Genomic DNA, 18,194 nt, shown 5'->3' with positions numbered 1-18,194 from the left:
CTAATCTTCCCATCACTGGGGGGAGAATTACCACAGGGAAGTCCTGATGTCGGTGTGGAGTTACACATCTAATGCTCCCTGGGAGTCCTGCTCCAAAGGTAACTCTAATTAATTCTAAATGAGAAATTCTCCTGGCTCCATTAACGATGACATCTGTGGGAACACCGGTGGCACAGAGGTTGGGAGCTATTAGTGCAGGAATAACAATGGATTATGCACATTCCCTGGAGAGATCCAAAGAAATAAATACACTTTGCTATCACAGGCTCCAGCAAACATCTAAGTAACAGAAATCAGATTAAATATCAGAGCAGATCAGCATTAGAGTACAGCCAGCAAAGCAAAGGTGGGAATAGGTAGAGAAAGCACCAGGGAGGGAAATGCCCTGACCACAGGCTCTGTTTGCTTTGGGTACAGCCTAGGGGACACAACAGAATTTACTTCAAATACACAGCGATTATCAAAGGGGAATTGTCACTATTTGAGCAATTAAGAAAGGGCACAAGGCACTGCTCCTGGATATCAGTTTATACAGAAAATAGGAGCAAAATGTTCTACTCTGAGAGCACCACAAGGCATTACTCTGGTCACAGACCTCCTGGTGCTGTTAATACTAATGGGCAGTCGAGTAAAACTGATGTTCACAACAAAGATACAACCTCAGAGTAGAGAAAACCTACTAGAAAAAACACAATCCTATTTACAGACTGCTTGGTTTGCTGCACTTTTTGCTTGGGAAGTTAAAAATCTCTGATAGCACAACTCAAGGCCAGAAGGTCTGCTAGACGTAGTCGTATTTCGAAGGGTAGGGGCGCCTCCCATCCTCACTTCGATGAGCTTCTTCATATCCCACACCCTTCCTGGTCCTTGGGTCAGCTTCATAGCCCGAGCCACCCTTGTAGGGCCCCGTCCTGTAGGAGATGTTCCGGCCTGAGGCATTGTAGGACACGGCTTTGTAGCTGGAAGAGACACAAGAGGGACATCAGCCTTTGATGAAGGGGCTGTGACTGCCCAGCACTGCACCCTGTGCTCATGGTGGGTTTTAGGGAACTTTGTGCTGTGTCAGCACTTGGGAGCACTCAGAGAGCTCAGCCCATCATGTGTGGAAAGCTGCAAGTCCCTTTCAGGTTCTTTCATAAACTTATACTTTCTTTCCCTTAAATAAACCATTTGTGGAGTGATGAACGCACCTGCAATAAGCAGATATGTTGAGGTACAAATTCCTGGTGATGTTACATCATCCCTGGAAGTGTTCCAGGCCAGGTTGGACAAGGCCTGGATCTACCTGGTCTATGGAAGGTGTCCTTGTATATGGCAGGGGTGGAATGGAAAGGGCTTTAGGTCCCTCCCAACCCAAACTGCTCTGGAATTCTACAATTCCATATAAATCATGGCTCAGCTGATGCAACCTACCCCTGCTAATGATTTGCTGTGCAACCTTCAATTCATGGGTCTGAATCTACCAGCACAGTGCAAATGTCACATTTTGAGGTTGGTTCTCATGTCCTCTCTGTTCCTGTGTGAGTCACAGGGTCAGGGAGAGCAAATGCTCACTTTGAACCCACAGAGGGCAACTCACTAATCATGGACTTCAGGTAGTGGTGGCCTTGGCAGTGCTGAATTAATGTCTGGACTCTGATCTTAAAGGTCTTGTCCAGCCTCTGTGTATCCATCACCATGAGAGCTATCATGACAGGGGTGTCACACACCCACACATCCTGGGCCAGCTGTGGGACACCTGTGCACCCAGATTTCCTGCAACACCTTCCCATGTCCACCCAGCCCAGCTTACCGGGATTCTTCTGGGATGAGGCCTTTGCAAGCAAGGCACATCATGATGCCTCCCACGAGGGCCAGGCCCCCTGCCACCCATCCAACAAAGAGGGCTGAGCCAAAGGTGTACCTGCAAAACAGGCGTGGCTGGTTAGGGTGTGACAGGTTCTGTGTGCTGCTGCCCAGACACACTGAACACTGGCACAGAACACTCCCTCTGGCCCTACAGGTGTACCCAGAAGTGCCCAGAAACTCACAGAAGTCCCACCTGCAGTCTGAACCACAATAGCCTCCCTATCTCATTCTTGAGCTGCAAAAACAGAGACAATCCCAGATCATTTGCTGATCTCCAGCCCAGACTCTATCTCCTAGGAATAATCTTCCAAGCCCTGCAACCATCCCAACATACTCCCAGAGTTTGCCAATCCTTCAGCACCAGCCCTGAGGGAGATTTCCACCATGTAGCATGCAGAGCCAGCTGAGCACCCACCTGTTCTGGACATTCTGCATTCCCTGGTACATGTTGGTGGTGGACATCCAGAAGTTTGTGACCAGCATGTTGGCAAACACAGACACTCCAGTGATGGCACACAGGCCTGAGAGGGGACAGAAGGACAGACTGAGAGCCACACAGTGCAAGAAGTCACCTGGAGCCTCAGGGAAGCATCTGACACCTCTGGAAAGGTGGGTGAGACACTGCTCTGTGGCCTTCAGCACAAAGGGGGACCCACAATGTGTCACACTTTCCTTCCAGGTTTTCCTAGCATTTACAATCCAACATCAGGAATACAATAGTGCACAACACACTCCCAAGTCAGACCAGCAGGATTCTTTCTCCTGGTGTGTTTTGTCACAGAAATGAGTTTAACAGGTCATTGTACAAAATACCCAGTAGTTCATTTTAAACATTTGTTTTACAGTGAAAAACATGGACCAAAAATTCCCTGACAGAATTTTTTTAATGGGAAAACACACTCTGTCATGTGAAAGAGGAGATGTCTTTAGCTCACAGCCTGTTTATCACCAGATGTGGAAGACCAGCCCCAGGAGATGGGAACTTCTCCCATTCATCCAAAGAGGGGATGTCTGGGATGGCCATCCCTGACAATCCTGGCAGCAATGTCAACCTTTGGTTTTCCTCAGCAGAGGAATTCACAGAACACTTCAACATGGAATCACAGACTGATTTGGGTTGGAAGGGACCTTAAAGACCAAGGATAGATAGGAGCTGGGGCGTCCAGAAGAGCTGAAGTCCAGACCTTTTGGCAGAAAACCCTCACATGACAGTTTTGCTTTGTTCTTCCTTCCAGAGTGTCCAAGGCCAGGTTGGATGGGGCTTGGAGCCCTGGTCCAGTGGAAGGTGCCCCTGCCCCTGGCAGTGGTGGAACTGGATGATTTTTAAGGTCCTTCCAACCCAACCCATTCCATTATTCTAAAATGATAGATGTAAAATACAAAATTAAAGCTGTGTGGCAGAAGGTGGTTTCCTCTTTCTAGCTTATGCTTTTTGAAGTTGTGTTGAATGTCTCATATCCCTGCAAAAGTTAAGCATTGGGATTTGAAGGATTTTAAATAGGGACATTCTCCTTCTCTTTGTTAGGATATAGATTTCATTTTACTCTTATCTCAAAAATAATGTAGGAATACTTGTAAGTGATGTTTTAAGCATTTGCAGTTTTGAGGAAGCTGGGCATTCCTGCAGCCTTGTAGGCTGGTATTTAAAACCTACAGACCAGGCTACAACAGCCCTGGGAATTTTCCTAAAATTCTTATGGATAAAGCCTGAAACTGAAATATTCTACATAAATAAAGGCTAAAAAATATATGGCAACAACATTTATAAAACAAATCAAGATATATACTTCCTTTTCCCTCTGTGGGGTGTTCTTTCAGCCTTCTATGTTTTGTCCATGCAAACTTCTGGTTTCCAGAAATTTTTTTGTTCCCTAATCAAAGGTAAAAACCACTTGACCCCAGGAAATCATGCTGGAGGACAAAGCCAATAGCTTCATAAATGCACCAAGACTTGCCCAGTTCTCAGTTCCAGGGAAATGCAAACCTTCCACATGGAAGACACACAGTTCCCACTTACCAGCAACAATGAACATGATGCCAGAGGTCAGGGTCATGTTGGCTTTGGCAGTGTCCTCCATGCTCCCAATGCGGATGCATTTCAGAGCAAAAATGCACACAAAGAGGCCGAGGAGTCCCAGGACGATGCCCACGATCATGAGGGCCCTCACAGCCTGGAACATCGCTGCAAAACAAACAGCAAGAGCCTCAATGAGTGCCTGAAATGGGATTTGTCAGAGTCTGGGGGGTTTTCAAAGATTGCCTCTGTCTGAAAATAGAAATATTAAAGAAGAAAATCTTGGAAAATGGGCACTGGATCTACTCTGTATTACCTGGGGCACCTCTGGAAGTACGGCTGTTCAACTTAACTTCCCAAAGAGTTTGGTGGTTTAGGCAGCATTTTTTTTGGAAATGTTCAATAGCAGCAGTCATGAAATTCATGGAGAAGGGTTAGTGAGGAGCTGGGATAAGCATGGATTGTTCCATAACCACAGAGGTTGAGAAAGGGCTCTTCTTTCCTCCCCAGTCAGCAATGGAAGCAGGTAGCCCCACCCACCTATCCAGGATATTTCCAGCTACTGCATGACTCAAAATGCAGTTCTGTATATTCCTGCTTCCCAGTAAAGCACATAGAAAAGAGGAAAGTCAGACATTACATGGAGAGGAGGAGGGAGCTTCAAAGCTCTGACAACCATTTCCCTCACCATGTCCTTCCCAGGGTTGTTTGGAACATCAGTCCTGGATAAATCTGTCCATGTTCACGAATAAAACATCCAAACACCCCCATCCTGAATTGGCAGCAGTGTGCCATGAGCTAGGAATGCTGATGGGTCATGTCCATAGGAGCTGAGGCCTGAAGGAGGCAAAAACCCTTCAGACTCCTCTTGGGTGGAGTAGAAAAGTAAAAGGAGAAGTAAAGGGAGACTGGCACCTTTAAAACTGGAGAAGTGGTGGGGGAAAGAGTACTTGAATACCAAAGTGATTCTCTAATAAGGTGGCACATATCCCATCTTTTTCCAGACACTTCCCCTCCCCACTTGTGCACGAGTCCCTGGCAGAGACAGGGAGGTGGCAGAGCCCTGGAGGGGATGCTGGGGAGTATTTCAAGGGCTGCTGGGATTTGGTTGGGACACTTTGCAGCCTCTCCTTACCCTGCCACACACTCTCACAGCCCTGGGTCTGGCTTTGGTGCTCCCTAGGCATGATTGCCCCTCTTCAGGGAAGAGAAAGGGGGCTCATGATGGAGTGAAACAGGTGGAAAACAGATTCCACAGCCCCAGGGATATCTCTGCCCTGTCTGTCACCCCTTTGCTGGATGACCACGGTGCCCAAGGGTGCAGGGGAGCACAGAGCCCTTCCCTGGTTGGAAAAAGGGTTTATAAACCCTTCCCAGGAGGGTTTTGGGTGCCTGGGTGGCTCTCCTGGCCTGTGGGGTGTCAGGAAGCAGAGCAGAACTGCCCTGGCACCGCAGCGCACACGGAAGCAGGCGGGCTGCCATTCCACAGGCCGGGAATACACCACCTTCTCCCATCCAGCAGTCCCACTGCCTCAGCTCTTATGACTCAATTTGCCCTTATCAGCTGATAACGAGTGCTAACGAGCCGGGGGTTTTCAATCTCCCATTCATCAGCCCCCAGGTAGGAGCTCATTAGTTATGATCCATCAGGGGATGGCGGATACGCCTTATCAGCCCTCAGAGGTTGTTCCGCAGCACCTGATGGGAAGCAGAAAGAGGAGGAAATTTCAATCTTCGTTTGTCTTTGCAACCACCAAAGTTTCTTTGCAAATGTTTTTGTTTCAGGGCAGGCAGGAGAGGCTGATAATCCAAGACTATGGATCATGATGGAAGCTCCGTGTCCCCAAGACAGTGCTTCATTCCTGGGTGTTCCCTGCAGGTTCCTGGGTGTCATCACTGGGCTGTTTTCAACCCATCAAGCAGTGACCCCAAAAAGATCCCACAGAGAGTTTGTTGGTTCTGAGGAGAGGTGTTCCCAGCACCTTGGGTGCCCATGGAAGGACACAACAGGCAGGGCCAAGCCAAGCAGCCGAGGATGCTCCACTTTTGCTGGAGCACTGTTGTGAATCTCTATTGAAAGGAGCTGTTGGAAAGGGAAGGGAGAGGAGCACAGCAGGGCATGACAGAAAAAATTCCAGATAACCATCAGCAGCCATTCCTGCCTCCATGAGACTGACCATCTCCACTAAGAGATGGAAAGGAGAAAGAAGTTGTTTCTGCTGTGGCATGAAGAACTCTCCACTTGGCTCATGGGACTTGAAGTGGGAGCTGTTTGGAAAGGCAGCCCTGCAGTTTCAAGGGAATTTTGGCATCCATTGAAAGTCCTTTGAAAAGAGCTGCTTTTCCAAAGGTGAATGACCTCTGCTTGGAGGAAGGAGTGGAAGGGCTTAGACAAACAAAGTGGGAGACTAAGGAAAAGTGGTATCAGGAGCAGTAGGAAGCAAACAGCCCTGGAGTTACAAAACCTGCCTTTTGCACACACCTTTTGCACGAGGGAGGATAACCTGGCTTCCACACAAGGGCTGGTGTTCCATAACAAGGGAATAGCAAAAGCACCAACAGAAACAGCTTCTCTACCAAAATAAATGACAGTGATGTGAAACCACAGCCTGCATCCCTGTTTTCCAGAGGTAAGGGAAACTGGATAGTCATCTTCCTCCCCCGTGTGAGTGGCAAGAGGTGAGTGAGATAAAACAACTTTAAGTCATTTAAATGACCATCACATGCATTTCTGTCACTAGTACATAATAAAAAGGTGGAATCTGACTTTATGACCAGTAATAATTGGTGGAATATAGAAATTTTAGGGAAATTAAGTATATCCAGCAGGTGTTTAAGTTAAGAAAATTCCAGCAGGGGCATTTTTTCTATACTTTTGAAGGAATAAATCAATTAAATGGATTCATAAAGAGAACTCTGACAGCATATCTCTAACAACAGAAATTGTCTGTGACTGCTTTGCACATTTCTTCATTGCCATATTGCCTAAAAATAACTGAAAAAGTAAAATCTTGATTGGGATAAATTGACATCAAAATGAGGGTTCCCATTTCCTTATGGCTCATTTAAAACACAATCACTTGCCCAAAGCATTATGAAGAGATATAGTGGTCAACATTTTGTAGAGATAGTTGGATTAATCTAATTTTCAGTCTTAAAAAAAATATCCCCATGGGAAAGGTGACTCTGAATGTCAGGTAGGCTCTTCTAAATGGGAAAGAATTCACCTGGCAATCCTGAAACTGGATACACAGAGACACATTTATTCCATGGCACCCCTCAGAGAGTCACAGGTCCTCAGCAAAGCTTGAGGGCATCCCTGAGGATGACATCCCTGAGGATGGCATCCCTGAGGATACAGGGCTGGAACCCACATCACACTTGGATCAACAGTTGCAAAAGGCCTTGCACAGCACTGCTTGCTTGGACCTTTTTGTGATCATGCACCAGGAGTGAGAAACTCCCAGGGCCAAATTTACTGCTGGGCTGGGAGCACTGGGATATCCTCACATTCAGTGGGGTGGGAAAATCAGCTCTTTTGGGAAGATGAGCAAGCAAACAGGACAGCAATACGCCTCTGCACTCTGCTTCTGTAGGCACTGACACTGCTCAGATGATGGGCAGTTGCTGAACACATCTTTCCCCTTTGTGCCCTTCCTGCCCGCACCTCTCACAGGCAGATTTCTCCCATTCCAGTTCTATCTTTGGAAAAACAGTACATTTCAATTATTTCCATTATCCCATAACACTGCACAATTGCATGCAGCCCTTTTCCTTGTGTTTCCATTCCCAGCAACAATACCTAGAGGGTTAAACATCCTCACTCTCCTCACCTCAGTGGAGCTGCTCTGATTTATACCAGCAGTGGTGCTGAACCCGTGATGCTCACCAGACATCCCACACACATGCTCCAGGTTGTAACCCCCACCACAAACCCCCACCACAAAAATCATTTTGGCAACAAATATTCTCCTATTTTTATGCTCCTAACATAACACTGGAAATGTTATTCCTCACAAAGTGCTTTAAGATACCTGCTCCTATTTTCAGACGCAGAGCTCCAGGAGAGCCCCTGGGTGACACCTGGAGTGTTTTTGCCCCTACCTGGCAGCCCAAGGATAGTGAAATACGGCCGACACTCGGTGAAGCCGGAGCTCTGCCGCACGCAGCTCCTCCACAGCCCCTGGTACTGGAACACAGCCGTGACCGGGTTGTCATACAGGTCCTGCGTGCTCCACGTGTCCATGGCCGTGGCCATGATGCTGCCCCCAACACCCAGCGATGACACCAGGAACCCCATCACCTGGCAGATGGTGGTGGACATGGTGAGTCCCTGGAGAGCAGAGGTGGCGCGGCCCCGAGGGAGCTGCAGTCCTTCTGGGGCACCAGAGTCCTCCTGCCTGAGCCACCAGCAGTGCAGCTGCTCTTATCAGATGCTTTCCATTGAGCGCTGTTTGCTCAAAGTGTTTTTGCAAGATAGTCCAGTTTCACTCTCGCTGCTGGCGAGGTTTGTGCCGGCAGGGCTTGGAGATAGGAGCTTTTGTCCTTTAGAAGTGCTTGTCCTTCCACGTTTAAGCAGCCACACTCTGCTGAGTGTTGGGTAACCCACCTGGGGCTTGGCCGGCCCATTGAAACCCTTTGCTGCCCATTGGGCCTGTCCTGCCTGCTTGGCACAGGGCAAGGACCATGTTCCCAGGGGAATTCAATGCCTGGACCAGGCCACCATCTCCCCATTCCTCTGCTGATGCCACCAGAGAATCTGTCCCCCATGGAGGTGTCCTCACAAGAGGCATGATGAGAGACAGGGCTCTGTCAGAGATGTGGGGCCACCAGCCCAGCCCAGGGATGTGGTTGCTCCTTGCAGTGCTCTTGGGCATCACTGAGCTTCCACTGGATGCTGACCATGGCACCAAGCCAAGAGCCCCAAACTGATCCAGCAAAGCTCCTCCAGCCCTGTTCTCCACCCACCCACATCCCCACTGCCATCACGAGGACACACTGAAACCCCTGTGGCAGGAAGGAGAGCACAGGGAGCACTGGGAAATGGCCTTTCTGAGGGGGTGCTTATCTGTGTTCACTGGAGGGATGGTCCTGGGAAAGGGATGGGGCATGTAAAAAGTGGGAAAATCATTATCACAGTGGAGAGGTGGGCTGGGCTTGTGGGAACAACATAAATTCACTGTGCCACTCTGCTAATGGAGTCAGTGAGGTACAAGGACCTTCCAGGCTTTACACTCATCCATTCTCATCCAGTATCCCCTGCAACTGATTTACTTCAGTCCTGACCTAGAAGCAAATTCCTACTTTAAACTGTCCATACCACAGGCACCATCCACAATAGCACCTCGATGTGAAGCCGTGTGAATGCCACCAGGAAGAGAGGAAAGGCTTTTTTGTGTCCATGAGGAGCTACAATAGGGTTATTACACCCTGGATATTGCACCTGCCTTCTGGAGAACAACCATCCAGGACATCCCTTGGCTTGTGTGGCTCTGCTGGGGCAGCCAGAGCACAATTCCATGTCTAGGGGCAATTGAAGCCCTCTTGGGTCAGGCACAAGCTGTCTTTGCTTCTGTCAGTTTTATTCAAATGTCATCATTTTCACTCACTTTGGCAAGTTTATATCACAGGAAGGGTCAGTTCTGACCTACCTAAAGTTGCCAGCAAAAATAATAAAGTGAACAAAAACCATGGAAGGGAGCCCCCAAGAACCAGAGGTGGTAAAGAGCTGCTCATCCTCTGTGAAGGATAAGGAACGATGAGGGAATTCCTCATTTTGGATAATGATTTGTGCTAGATCAGTGCTGGAGAATACTTAGAAGCTGAGACAACAACTAGGGATGAGAAGGACCTGGAAGACAGAAGGACAAAAAGTGCTAAAATGTGGTCAGTTCTCCATCCCATCACTTGTGATCCCACAGCCAGAACTGTGTCCCAGTCTAGAAAATCCAGTTTCATTGAAGCCCTGATGTTTCTCAGCAGCTCTCCGGGATGACTCCTGTCCTTCCCATGCCCCAGGATTCGCCTTCTTGTTTCTGGCCATCTAGTGGTGAGAGCCCACATCCCTTTTTCTGGGCTGAACCTCATCAGAACACATCAGAGGGAGTAATATTCCTTTGAGACATAAACCCTATTCCCAAGTGCGTGCAAGAGTGCACAGAGAAATGAAGCCATAGATTGATCATAGCTAAAAATAACCCCTGGGGAGGAAAAGGGAAGGAAAGGGGGAGAATTAAATGGGTGAAGATTTTTTTTCCAGCTTTTTTTTTCCCCAAACACCTCTGCCACCTTTTAAATGGTTGTTTTTTTCTGCTCCGTTGGACATCTGGGTGGTTGCAGGAATATCAGTGGTGGTGGCCCTTCCGCCCCTATATCCACATTTGCTTTGGTGGGAGGGGACACATCACTCCTTCCTCCACCCTGGCTCCTGGCAGGAGCTGCTCTTCAAACCAACAGGGAACTTTTCTGCTCCTTCTCCTTCTCCTTCTCCTTCTCCTTCTCCTTCTCCTTCTCCTTCTCCTTCTCCTTCTCCTTCTCCTTCTCCTTCTCCTTCTCCTTCTCCTTCTCCTTCTCGTGTTTCACATCCCAAGCTCTGCTGATCCCCCCAAGACACCTATTGGAAAGAGGGCCATCCCCCCCTGGATGTGCCCATGTCCAGTCCATCACCTCAGTAACCTTCCCTTGGGAATGGAATTTTCCCCTGTGGATGGAGATGCTGTTTCTCTTCATGGCTCTTACTCAGGGACATCGAAACCCCAGAGCAATGGTGGAGCAGTCAAAAAACATCATCAAAATCTCCAGGTGTGCAGGAAAGTCCAGGAGAACCAACCTGGCTTTGGTTTGCAGGGCCAGATAGAACCATATCTCAAAAGAAGAGAAACCAACACAAGGTTGGACATTCCCCACTCATGCTGTCCCCAAAAACGGAGCCAAGGAAGGAATTTTGCTGCTGATGGTCACGCTGCAGTCCTCAGTTAAGAGTTAAACACCCAGCCATGCTCAGCACTCCACATGTTGTCATCTTGGAAGAATTATTGTGGTTTGGGGGGCTTCTGCTTGCTCATCCCTAGAAGTATTGGCTGAAGTATCCTCCAGCCATCCCATTGCCACTTCTGCTCTGACTAGAACATACTTGAAAGAGTGGGAATTCAAAACTCCCACACCTTCCTCAGTGGATGCTTGAAGCAAAGTTCTGGAGACAAAATCTGAACTTGTTTGCTTCCCAACCCCTCCCCAGCATATTTCCTTTGCATTTCTCAAATATTAAGTTTTTAAACTTATTTTTAATGGTTGTTTCTGAGTTGCCCATGATAGGGAAAAGAATATATTCATCCCATTTTCCCAGATAACAGAAGATCCTTTGGGAGTTTCATCTGAACTGTTGGCTCAGAGCACAACCCAAGAAGGGGTTGAGTGAGACGAAAGCTGTGGAGCAAATCTGAGCATCTACACCACAATCTGATGCTCATCTCCAGCCACCCCGTGGAGATGACCACAGCCAGGATTGGTTGAAGTATGGGAATCTCTCTCCAAACAATCTGTGGATTGTCTCCAGCAGCTGAATGCTTGGCCAGAGGGTTTCCCAATCCACGTGGAAATGCTGAGCTGTGTCCGAGGAAAGGGAATGGCCAGGCTGCAGCTCACCAAGGATCAGAGAGCAGAGCTCCCACTGAGCACTGGGACAGCTCCAGTGGTTTACCCAAATGAGGAAAAGAAGGGGGCTTTGTGGCCACTCCCCTGTGCCCCTTTATTCCAGCTCATAGTTGCTTTATCTCTCCAGGCGTTGACTCTGTGTTATCTCAAAACCGGTCCCTGGGCCCAGGCAGCTCCTGAATGTTATCACTGCCTCTCCCACAAAAAACACCTCCAGCTCATGTTTGCTCTCAAATTTGCAAACACAGCTCACACCCTGCCAGCTGCCCACACCAGCCCAGCCTGCTCAGGCCCAGACTAAGCAAACCCACCTTTCTCTTCCTGCCCCTCCACTGTCGGGACCACCTCAGGATTTGTGAATGTGGTCCACAATAAGAAGGACTGAATGGCCTTTCTGGAATTCAGTGAGGGAAGTGGGTCATGGAAGGACCCCATCCCAGCTCAGATCCACACCACTGGGGGTGGTCAAGAGGGTGTTCTGAGGTCCCTCAGTAGGGACCTCAGAGCGTCCCTGGGTGCATGAGGCTGAACTTGCCTACACATCTATGAGCTGTAGCCCAGCCCCAAATCTCCACAGCCTTGCTCCTTCCTCTTCTGGCCCTCATCCCAAATCCCTTAGGATTTTTTTACCTTGTCTCTCATCCTTTCATGGTGTAAGGCACAAAACAATAAATATGACACACATACCCAGCTTCCTGTCACCTCCTCCCACCTGAGTGTTCCTGGAGTTCCTGAGGTCTCCCACTGGTGCTTTCCCCATCCCCACACCTCTCTCAGCTCCAGCTGTGTGTGCAAACCCATCAGAGCCTCAGACATGTCCTGGTAGGATATATCAAGTCTCCAGCCTACCTGGACTACCTAAATCCTTCTGCACCCAACATGTGACCTCAAAAGACTTTAAGCAGGTTACAGCAGTTGCCTGCAGTTATTTCAAAATTCAGAGCTGACCTGGCTGCGTGAAAGGCTTTCAAGCAGCAAACAGACCTTGAAAGAGACTTTGCCCTGGCCATCACTAGTGGAGGATCATGACATGGCAATTAGCACTTCCCATCCTTACAAACTTTGGGCATGGAATAGTTCCAGGGAGCAGAGATGCTGTTGCCTTGGCCAGCTGCTGCCCGGTCTCCAAAATCAGGTTATTTGCTATGGTTATGGCACAAAATGGTTGTGGGTTGTATGAAATGAAAGAAAACTTTGTCAGAGCATTGATGTACAAGGGAAATTCCATAGAAGACAATGTTGATGCTTCCTAGACATGAATTCTCCTGGGAAAACATCTAGGCACTGCTGCTACCCTGCACCAGCCAAACTGAAATTTATGGAAAATCTGGACAGTCATGGTTGCATTCCCATGGGCTCTTTTCCCTCTGAGTACTCTAAGAACCTGGGCATTTTTATCAGTTGGAGAAGTTGAACAAGTTAGACTTGTTCAATTTCTGTTCTGCTCTCAGACTGTCAAAGTTTGCCATCGGAAAAGCAAGAATATTTTATTTCAAGCCAACAGCCCTTTGGTCCACAGCAGAGAGATATCTCAGCCCTTCTGAAGGGGTAAAAAGAGCTTTGGACCAGAGGGAGAAATGTCCTTGGAAAAATTGCTGGAGAAGGCTCCCTGAAGAGGTGTGGAAAAAAGACACTGACACAGAAACCAGGGAAATCACTGCCCTTGCAATTGTAGTTTAGCAAAGTTGGGAGAAACTGCAAAATTCTGCTCTGAGCAGAAATCAGCTCATGATCTCCACACAAGGTGATACCACCAGCCTTGCCCTGCTCAGATTTTGCTATTTGTCCCTTATTTGTGTGCTCAGTTTCCATCTGTGTCCTCCAGACCATCTCACACCAAAGCAAGAAGCAAAAAATAACAGAAGAAAACAAAATCAGAACAAATACGTCCAGTCCTCCAGTGCCACATTTCACCAGAGAGCAACTGTTTATAGCTGAGCAGCAAGAGCCATAAACTGCCTGGGTAATTTCTCATTTCTATCTATTATCTTGATTTTTCCTCAATCTATTTGAAATTAAAATTCCCAACTAAACTGAAGATAGATGATGGGCAAGACAAGCTTAATCTTTGCTGTGGGAGCGAGGGATTGAGGTGAAAAAAATCTTGGAACCCAAAACTTCCTCGATGTGCTCAGGTCACCTCGCTGCTTTGCCAGAGTCCTATTATTTTTATTCACTCTGGCACTATTGTTCCCAATATAAATTGCCATTGTCAGGATAATAAATAGGGGTTGATAATGGAAATGCTGACAAACCATTAACTCTGAGGTAGTTTGTGAGGGGGGTTTCATGGGGATCAAGGTGCCGCACACTTAAAATAAACCTGGGGATGATGCACTTAAATAGTATCTGAGTAAATTAATAATAGGATTTTTAGCATCACTTCCCCCTCCTCTGATTGGGGTGCCACCTTTGCTGGTGGTGGGTGGGAAGAAATGCCAATAGGAGCAGCTGGATTCAGGAGACAGAGCCAATCCATAAAGCACAGCAGCGGGATGTGAGGCTTTGCTTCAGCTTCTCCAGAGACTGGAAGTGTCAGACAATCCATAACAGGACAAAAAATGGGAGCAGGGAGGGGGGTGACTACAGAAGAACAAGCCCAGTTCATTAAAAAGAAAGGGAAAAATTCCACCTCGTTTTGTAGGGCAGTGCTGATAGCATTGGTCACGAAAAGGATCATTTGGGACAAAGCACATAAATATTCATATTCCCTCACATGGAGCCCACACAATCTCCCTGACACCACTGAGGGTGAGGACAGCAACTTTGGGGGGCTCAGGCATCCACCACCTTTATTTTTTATGGCTGTCCTTTATTTCTTGGGCTTTTTTATATCCCTTTTTGTAGGTGACACCAGTAAACCTGGCAAACACAAGTGGGAATTCCACTTTAAGATGAGGGCTTCCTCAGAAAACCCCAATTTTTAGGGTAGGATGCTCATTTCTGTCCGTGGCTGGGAGGGATCCACAGAGCTTGTGAGATGGACCTGAGGAATCACAGAAACACAGAACCCCAGGATGGTTTGGGTTGGAAGAGACTTTAGGGACCACCTTGTTCCACCCCCTTTCTGTGAGCAGGGCCATGGGCACACCAATCTCCAGCAGCCCCTCTAAGTGCAGGAAAATCTTGCTAATGCAGGGAATCCATTCCCCCAACATTCCCATTTTAGAGCATCAATACCCACCCAACAGACACCAGTCTGGAGGTTTTGGAACTGCAAAGAAACCATCCCTGTTTTTTTTCTACTTTTTGCTGTAGGGCTGAGGTCAGTGACAAAGGTGTGAAAGAAGAGACACCCCCCCCCCCCCCCCCGCCCAGATCTCAAGTATTTTGATTTCTTCAAAGATTAGAGTAGTCCCCAGAGCTGAACACTTGAAAAGGTTAATTGCTTCTTTCATGGAGTTACAGTTTTTGTCATTTTAAGCTTTTTGAGCAGAAGAACTGCAAGAACTGGAAGAACTGCAGTGTCTTGTGGGAGCATCTGTGTGGGGAGGGTTTGGTTTTCACACCTCAATTTACTCCTCACATGGTAAATTTAATCTCTTTCTAAAATCATTAAGGTTGGAAAAGATCTCTAAGATCATGTCCAACCATTAACCCAGTGAGTTTTACCAGCCTGTCCTGCCCTTTTCTCCCTGAGTTTCCCTTGGTGAAGCTGCTCAGCTTTGCTGACTGGGTTAGCAGTGTGGGAACACCGGCCCTGCACAAACACCCTTCTCTGGATGCCATCCTTCAGCTGGACACCCAGTCAGGATCAGGCTCATGTCCTAGGAAAACACATCTCTGTATCTGAGAGTCCAAGCAGGGACATTCCAAGCCACAGCTCCAGCAGGAGGACAATGCTCAGGGTGTGGGGAAGCTGCAGCACAGCCAATGCCAGACAGCAGCTGGGAATGAGGATCCAGAGAGGAGCAACACAAAAACACAGCTCAGGGGATGAAACACGTCCCCAGCTGGTGTCTGAGGCCACAGCCACACTGGGTTATATTGGTTTGATTTGTGCCTTCTCTTGAGAGAAGCAATTTTTGTGCACAATGCCCCTTTCTGTGTGTTTTGGAAATGCCATTTTGCAGAAGTTCTGCAGTGATTTCCTGATATAATTGGCTTCTTCCCTCCATTCTGGCTGTATCAAAGCACAGAGGCCAGATGGGTATATGAGTCTAAGTGCCTTTTTTCTCACTGTATTAAGGCAAGAAGAAACCCCAGATAATCCTGTTGTAACCTAATTGTTTGCACCCCGAGATACTCTGGGCACAACCGGGACAGGAATTATTCCCGTGGCAGAAAAAACTGGAACCAAAGGAGAATTAGGGAGAAATCCAGCCTGGTGGTGTTAGCCCAAATAGAAATACAGTGAGCTGAACTGTGACATATCCTCTTAGGAAAGGATCTTCTCCAGTGACAAGACTATTAGCGGCTTCTGGTGGGAAGCCACACACAGCCACACAGCTGGGGTAGGAATCTGAGCCAGAGCCACCCATGGCACAGGGGACACACCTCCCCATGGAGCAGCCTGGACAACACCTCAGGATGCATGTAACAAGTTTTGCTGAACCTTAGCTTGGCCATGGGTTTGCCTTGAGGTACCTCCAAGGACCTGTTTTCCAAGCAGGGTGAGCACCCGAGGTTCTTTTAGGCTGAAATTTGACTGAAGATCCCCCCCTGCTCACGCAGAGATTGTGTCCCACCCCTTCCCACTCTTCCCTGGCACCATCAGGCCCTACCTGGCAGCCCCAGGATGGTGAAGTAGCCGCGGCACTCGGTGAAGCCGGAGCTCTCCCGGACGCAGGTGCGCCACAGGCCCTGGTAGTTGAAGACGGCCGTCACTGGGTTGTTGTACAGGTCCTGGGTGCTCCACTGGTCCATGCAGGTGGAGGCAATAATGCCCCCGATGCCCAGGGCGGACACCACGAAGCCCATGGACTGGCAGATTGTCACCGACATGGCTCCAGCGCGTGGGAGCCGCGTCCTGGGCGCAAACGAGCCTCTACAAGCTGGGTCTGGGGCAGGCAGCCAGGGCACCAGGGACTTTTAGCTGGAGGCAGTGCCTACGTCACGCCAGCAGGCAGGAGAGCTCTGGGTGCACCACGCAAACCTCCCCTTGCCTTTATCTGTTTCGGTGAGATAATTTCCTCGCTCGGTACCAAGAGCCATTTGTTCCAGCTCGCTCTCTGTTTACCTTCTCCCTCCAGGCAGAGGCACAGCCGGACAGGACCAGCGGGTCCCTCTGGAGAGCTTCCACAGGAACACCAGGGCACTTAGGGAGACCAAGCACAGAGGGGCTTAAATCGGATGAAACATAAAAATTATGGATAAGCTAATCCTTTCCTGGCGCGGATGATGCCTTTGAGCCAAGTGGAGAGGTTCAGATTGGATATTAGGAAAGATTTCTTCATGGAATGGGTTGTCAAATGTTGGAGCAGGCTGCCCAGGGAAGTGTGGAGTCCCCATCCCTGGTAGGATTTCACAGATGTGTGAATGTGGCACTTGGGGACATGACTGACCTGGGAGTCCTGGGGGAACAGTTGGACTTTGTGATCTTAGAGGGCTTTTCCAACCTAAATGATTCCATGATTTATTAGCATGGCTCCATCTGGCTCAACCAAAACATTTAAGCCAAGGTTAATGTATAAAAAAGGGAATCTTGTAGCATTGGGTGTTTGGGCACACCTCAGGAAGGTTGGGCTGGGAGCCCACAGGAAAGGCAGCACTTGCTGAAGAGTGAAAGGTGTGAACCTGCGGTTTGTTGTGGGAGGACCAAGGGGAAAACATAGACAAAGCTGCACATCCTCATTTATTATTGTATTATACCCCTCATCCAAATAGGAATTTGGGCTTGTTTTCATGCACAAAGGAAGATGGCAGGGCAGACCTGCTGTGAGACCAGAGCACCCTAAGGGACCTGGCCTTATTGCAGAAAATGCTTTTATGGGGTAATGCCTTGTTTGCTCATTCTGCTCCATCCCTCACCGCTTTCTTCCTAGCCCAGTTTTCCACGGGTACCAACCCATCTGTGGTTCAAGAGGAGCAGGGAATGTGCAGGAGAAGAGGAGATGAGGAGCCCTGTTTCAAACCAGAGCACATGGAGGGGTCAAGGAGGGACCGTCAGGAGAAGTGGAGCTCAGTGGGGTGACATTTAGGTAGTGGAAGTGGAAGGTCGGGAGGAAGCATGAAGGAGCGGACCTCTGTCACCTGGCTGAATTCACCCTTGCTCAAGGACCCTGGAGTTTCTTCCAGATGCTTGGCCTCAATGCCTTGAGGACTTCCCTGTAAAGCTGCTTCTGAGGAAGATCCAACCTGTTGTGGGAGCAAAATCTCCCAGAGATTATTTTGGCCCTGCACCTTTTTGAGAGAACCAAGCAAGGGACCATGGGAAGTCACCCAGTCTGTTCCCATGTCCAAAGCAGAGGAGGTCTACTCATGTAGCTGCAAGGGAAATGTCGCTCTCACTTAAGATTCCAGAGCCTCAATTATCAATTCCAAAAGTGTTGTGTCTAATACCAATGTTTGTTACACATCATTCATGAAATTAATGCCCAATATTTAACATCAACCAGGGAAAAGACAACTCCAAACAGTCCTCAGGTTTAAATGGAACACTACCCCATTTTCCAGTTTTTTCCCCAAAATAACAGGATTGATGATTCATGTGCTGTCACAACCAACTCTCTCTCCCATA

At 48.4% G+C, this 18,194-nt stretch overlaps 1 protein-coding gene across 2 annotated transcripts; it reads right to left on the bottom strand.

The window, feature by feature from the left end:
- Positions 1-781: 781 nt before the first annotated feature.
- Positions 782-16,459, bottom strand: CLDN18 (claudin 18). 2 transcript variants are annotated; one of them, XM_066556894.1, is made up of 5 exons: positions 16,240-16,459; positions 3,866-4,030; positions 2,264-2,369; positions 1,793-1,903; positions 782-959 (listed from the first exon to the last, which is right to left on the bottom strand). In XM_066556894.1, exons 1-5 carry the CDS (start codon positions 16,457-16,459, stop codon positions 782-784), a joined length of 780 nt encoding a protein of 259 aa, XP_066412991.1. The 2 variants fall into 2 exon arrangements, with proteins under 2 accessions (XP_066412991.1, XP_066412990.1); XM_066556893.1 differs by lacking the exon at positions 16,240-16,459 and adding an exon at positions 7,967-8,186.
- Positions 16,460-18,194: the final 1,735 nt, after the last annotated feature.

The sequence above is a fragment of the Molothrus aeneus genome, chromosome 10 (genome assembly GCF_037042795.1).
Source record: "Molothrus aeneus isolate 106 chromosome 10, BPBGC_Maene_1.0, whole genome shotgun sequence".
NCBI classification, from domain to species: domain Eukaryota; kingdom Metazoa; phylum Chordata; class Aves; order Passeriformes; family Icteridae; genus Molothrus; species Molothrus aeneus.
The sequence above is the reverse complement of the archived record's forward strand: the minus strand, read 5'-3'. Positions and strand labels throughout refer to the sequence as shown.

What these genes read in the sequence shown, in the direction of transcription:
- CLDN18 (XM_066556894.1), bottom strand. Translation starts at nt 16,459, where the DNA reads ATGTCGGTGACAATCTGCCAGTCCATGGGCTTCGTGGTGTCCGCCCTG. An exon ending in CATCATGTTCATTGTTGCTG is followed by an intron (nt 2,370 to 3,865) that starts GTAAGTGGGAAC and finishes GTCCCCTCTCAG; the next exon opens with GCCTGTGTGCCATCACTGGA. An exon ending in CTCATCCCAGAAGAATCCCG is followed by an intron (nt 960 to 1,792) that starts GTAAGCTGGGCT and finishes TGTCTCTTCCAG; the next exon opens with CTACAAAGCCGTGTCCTACA.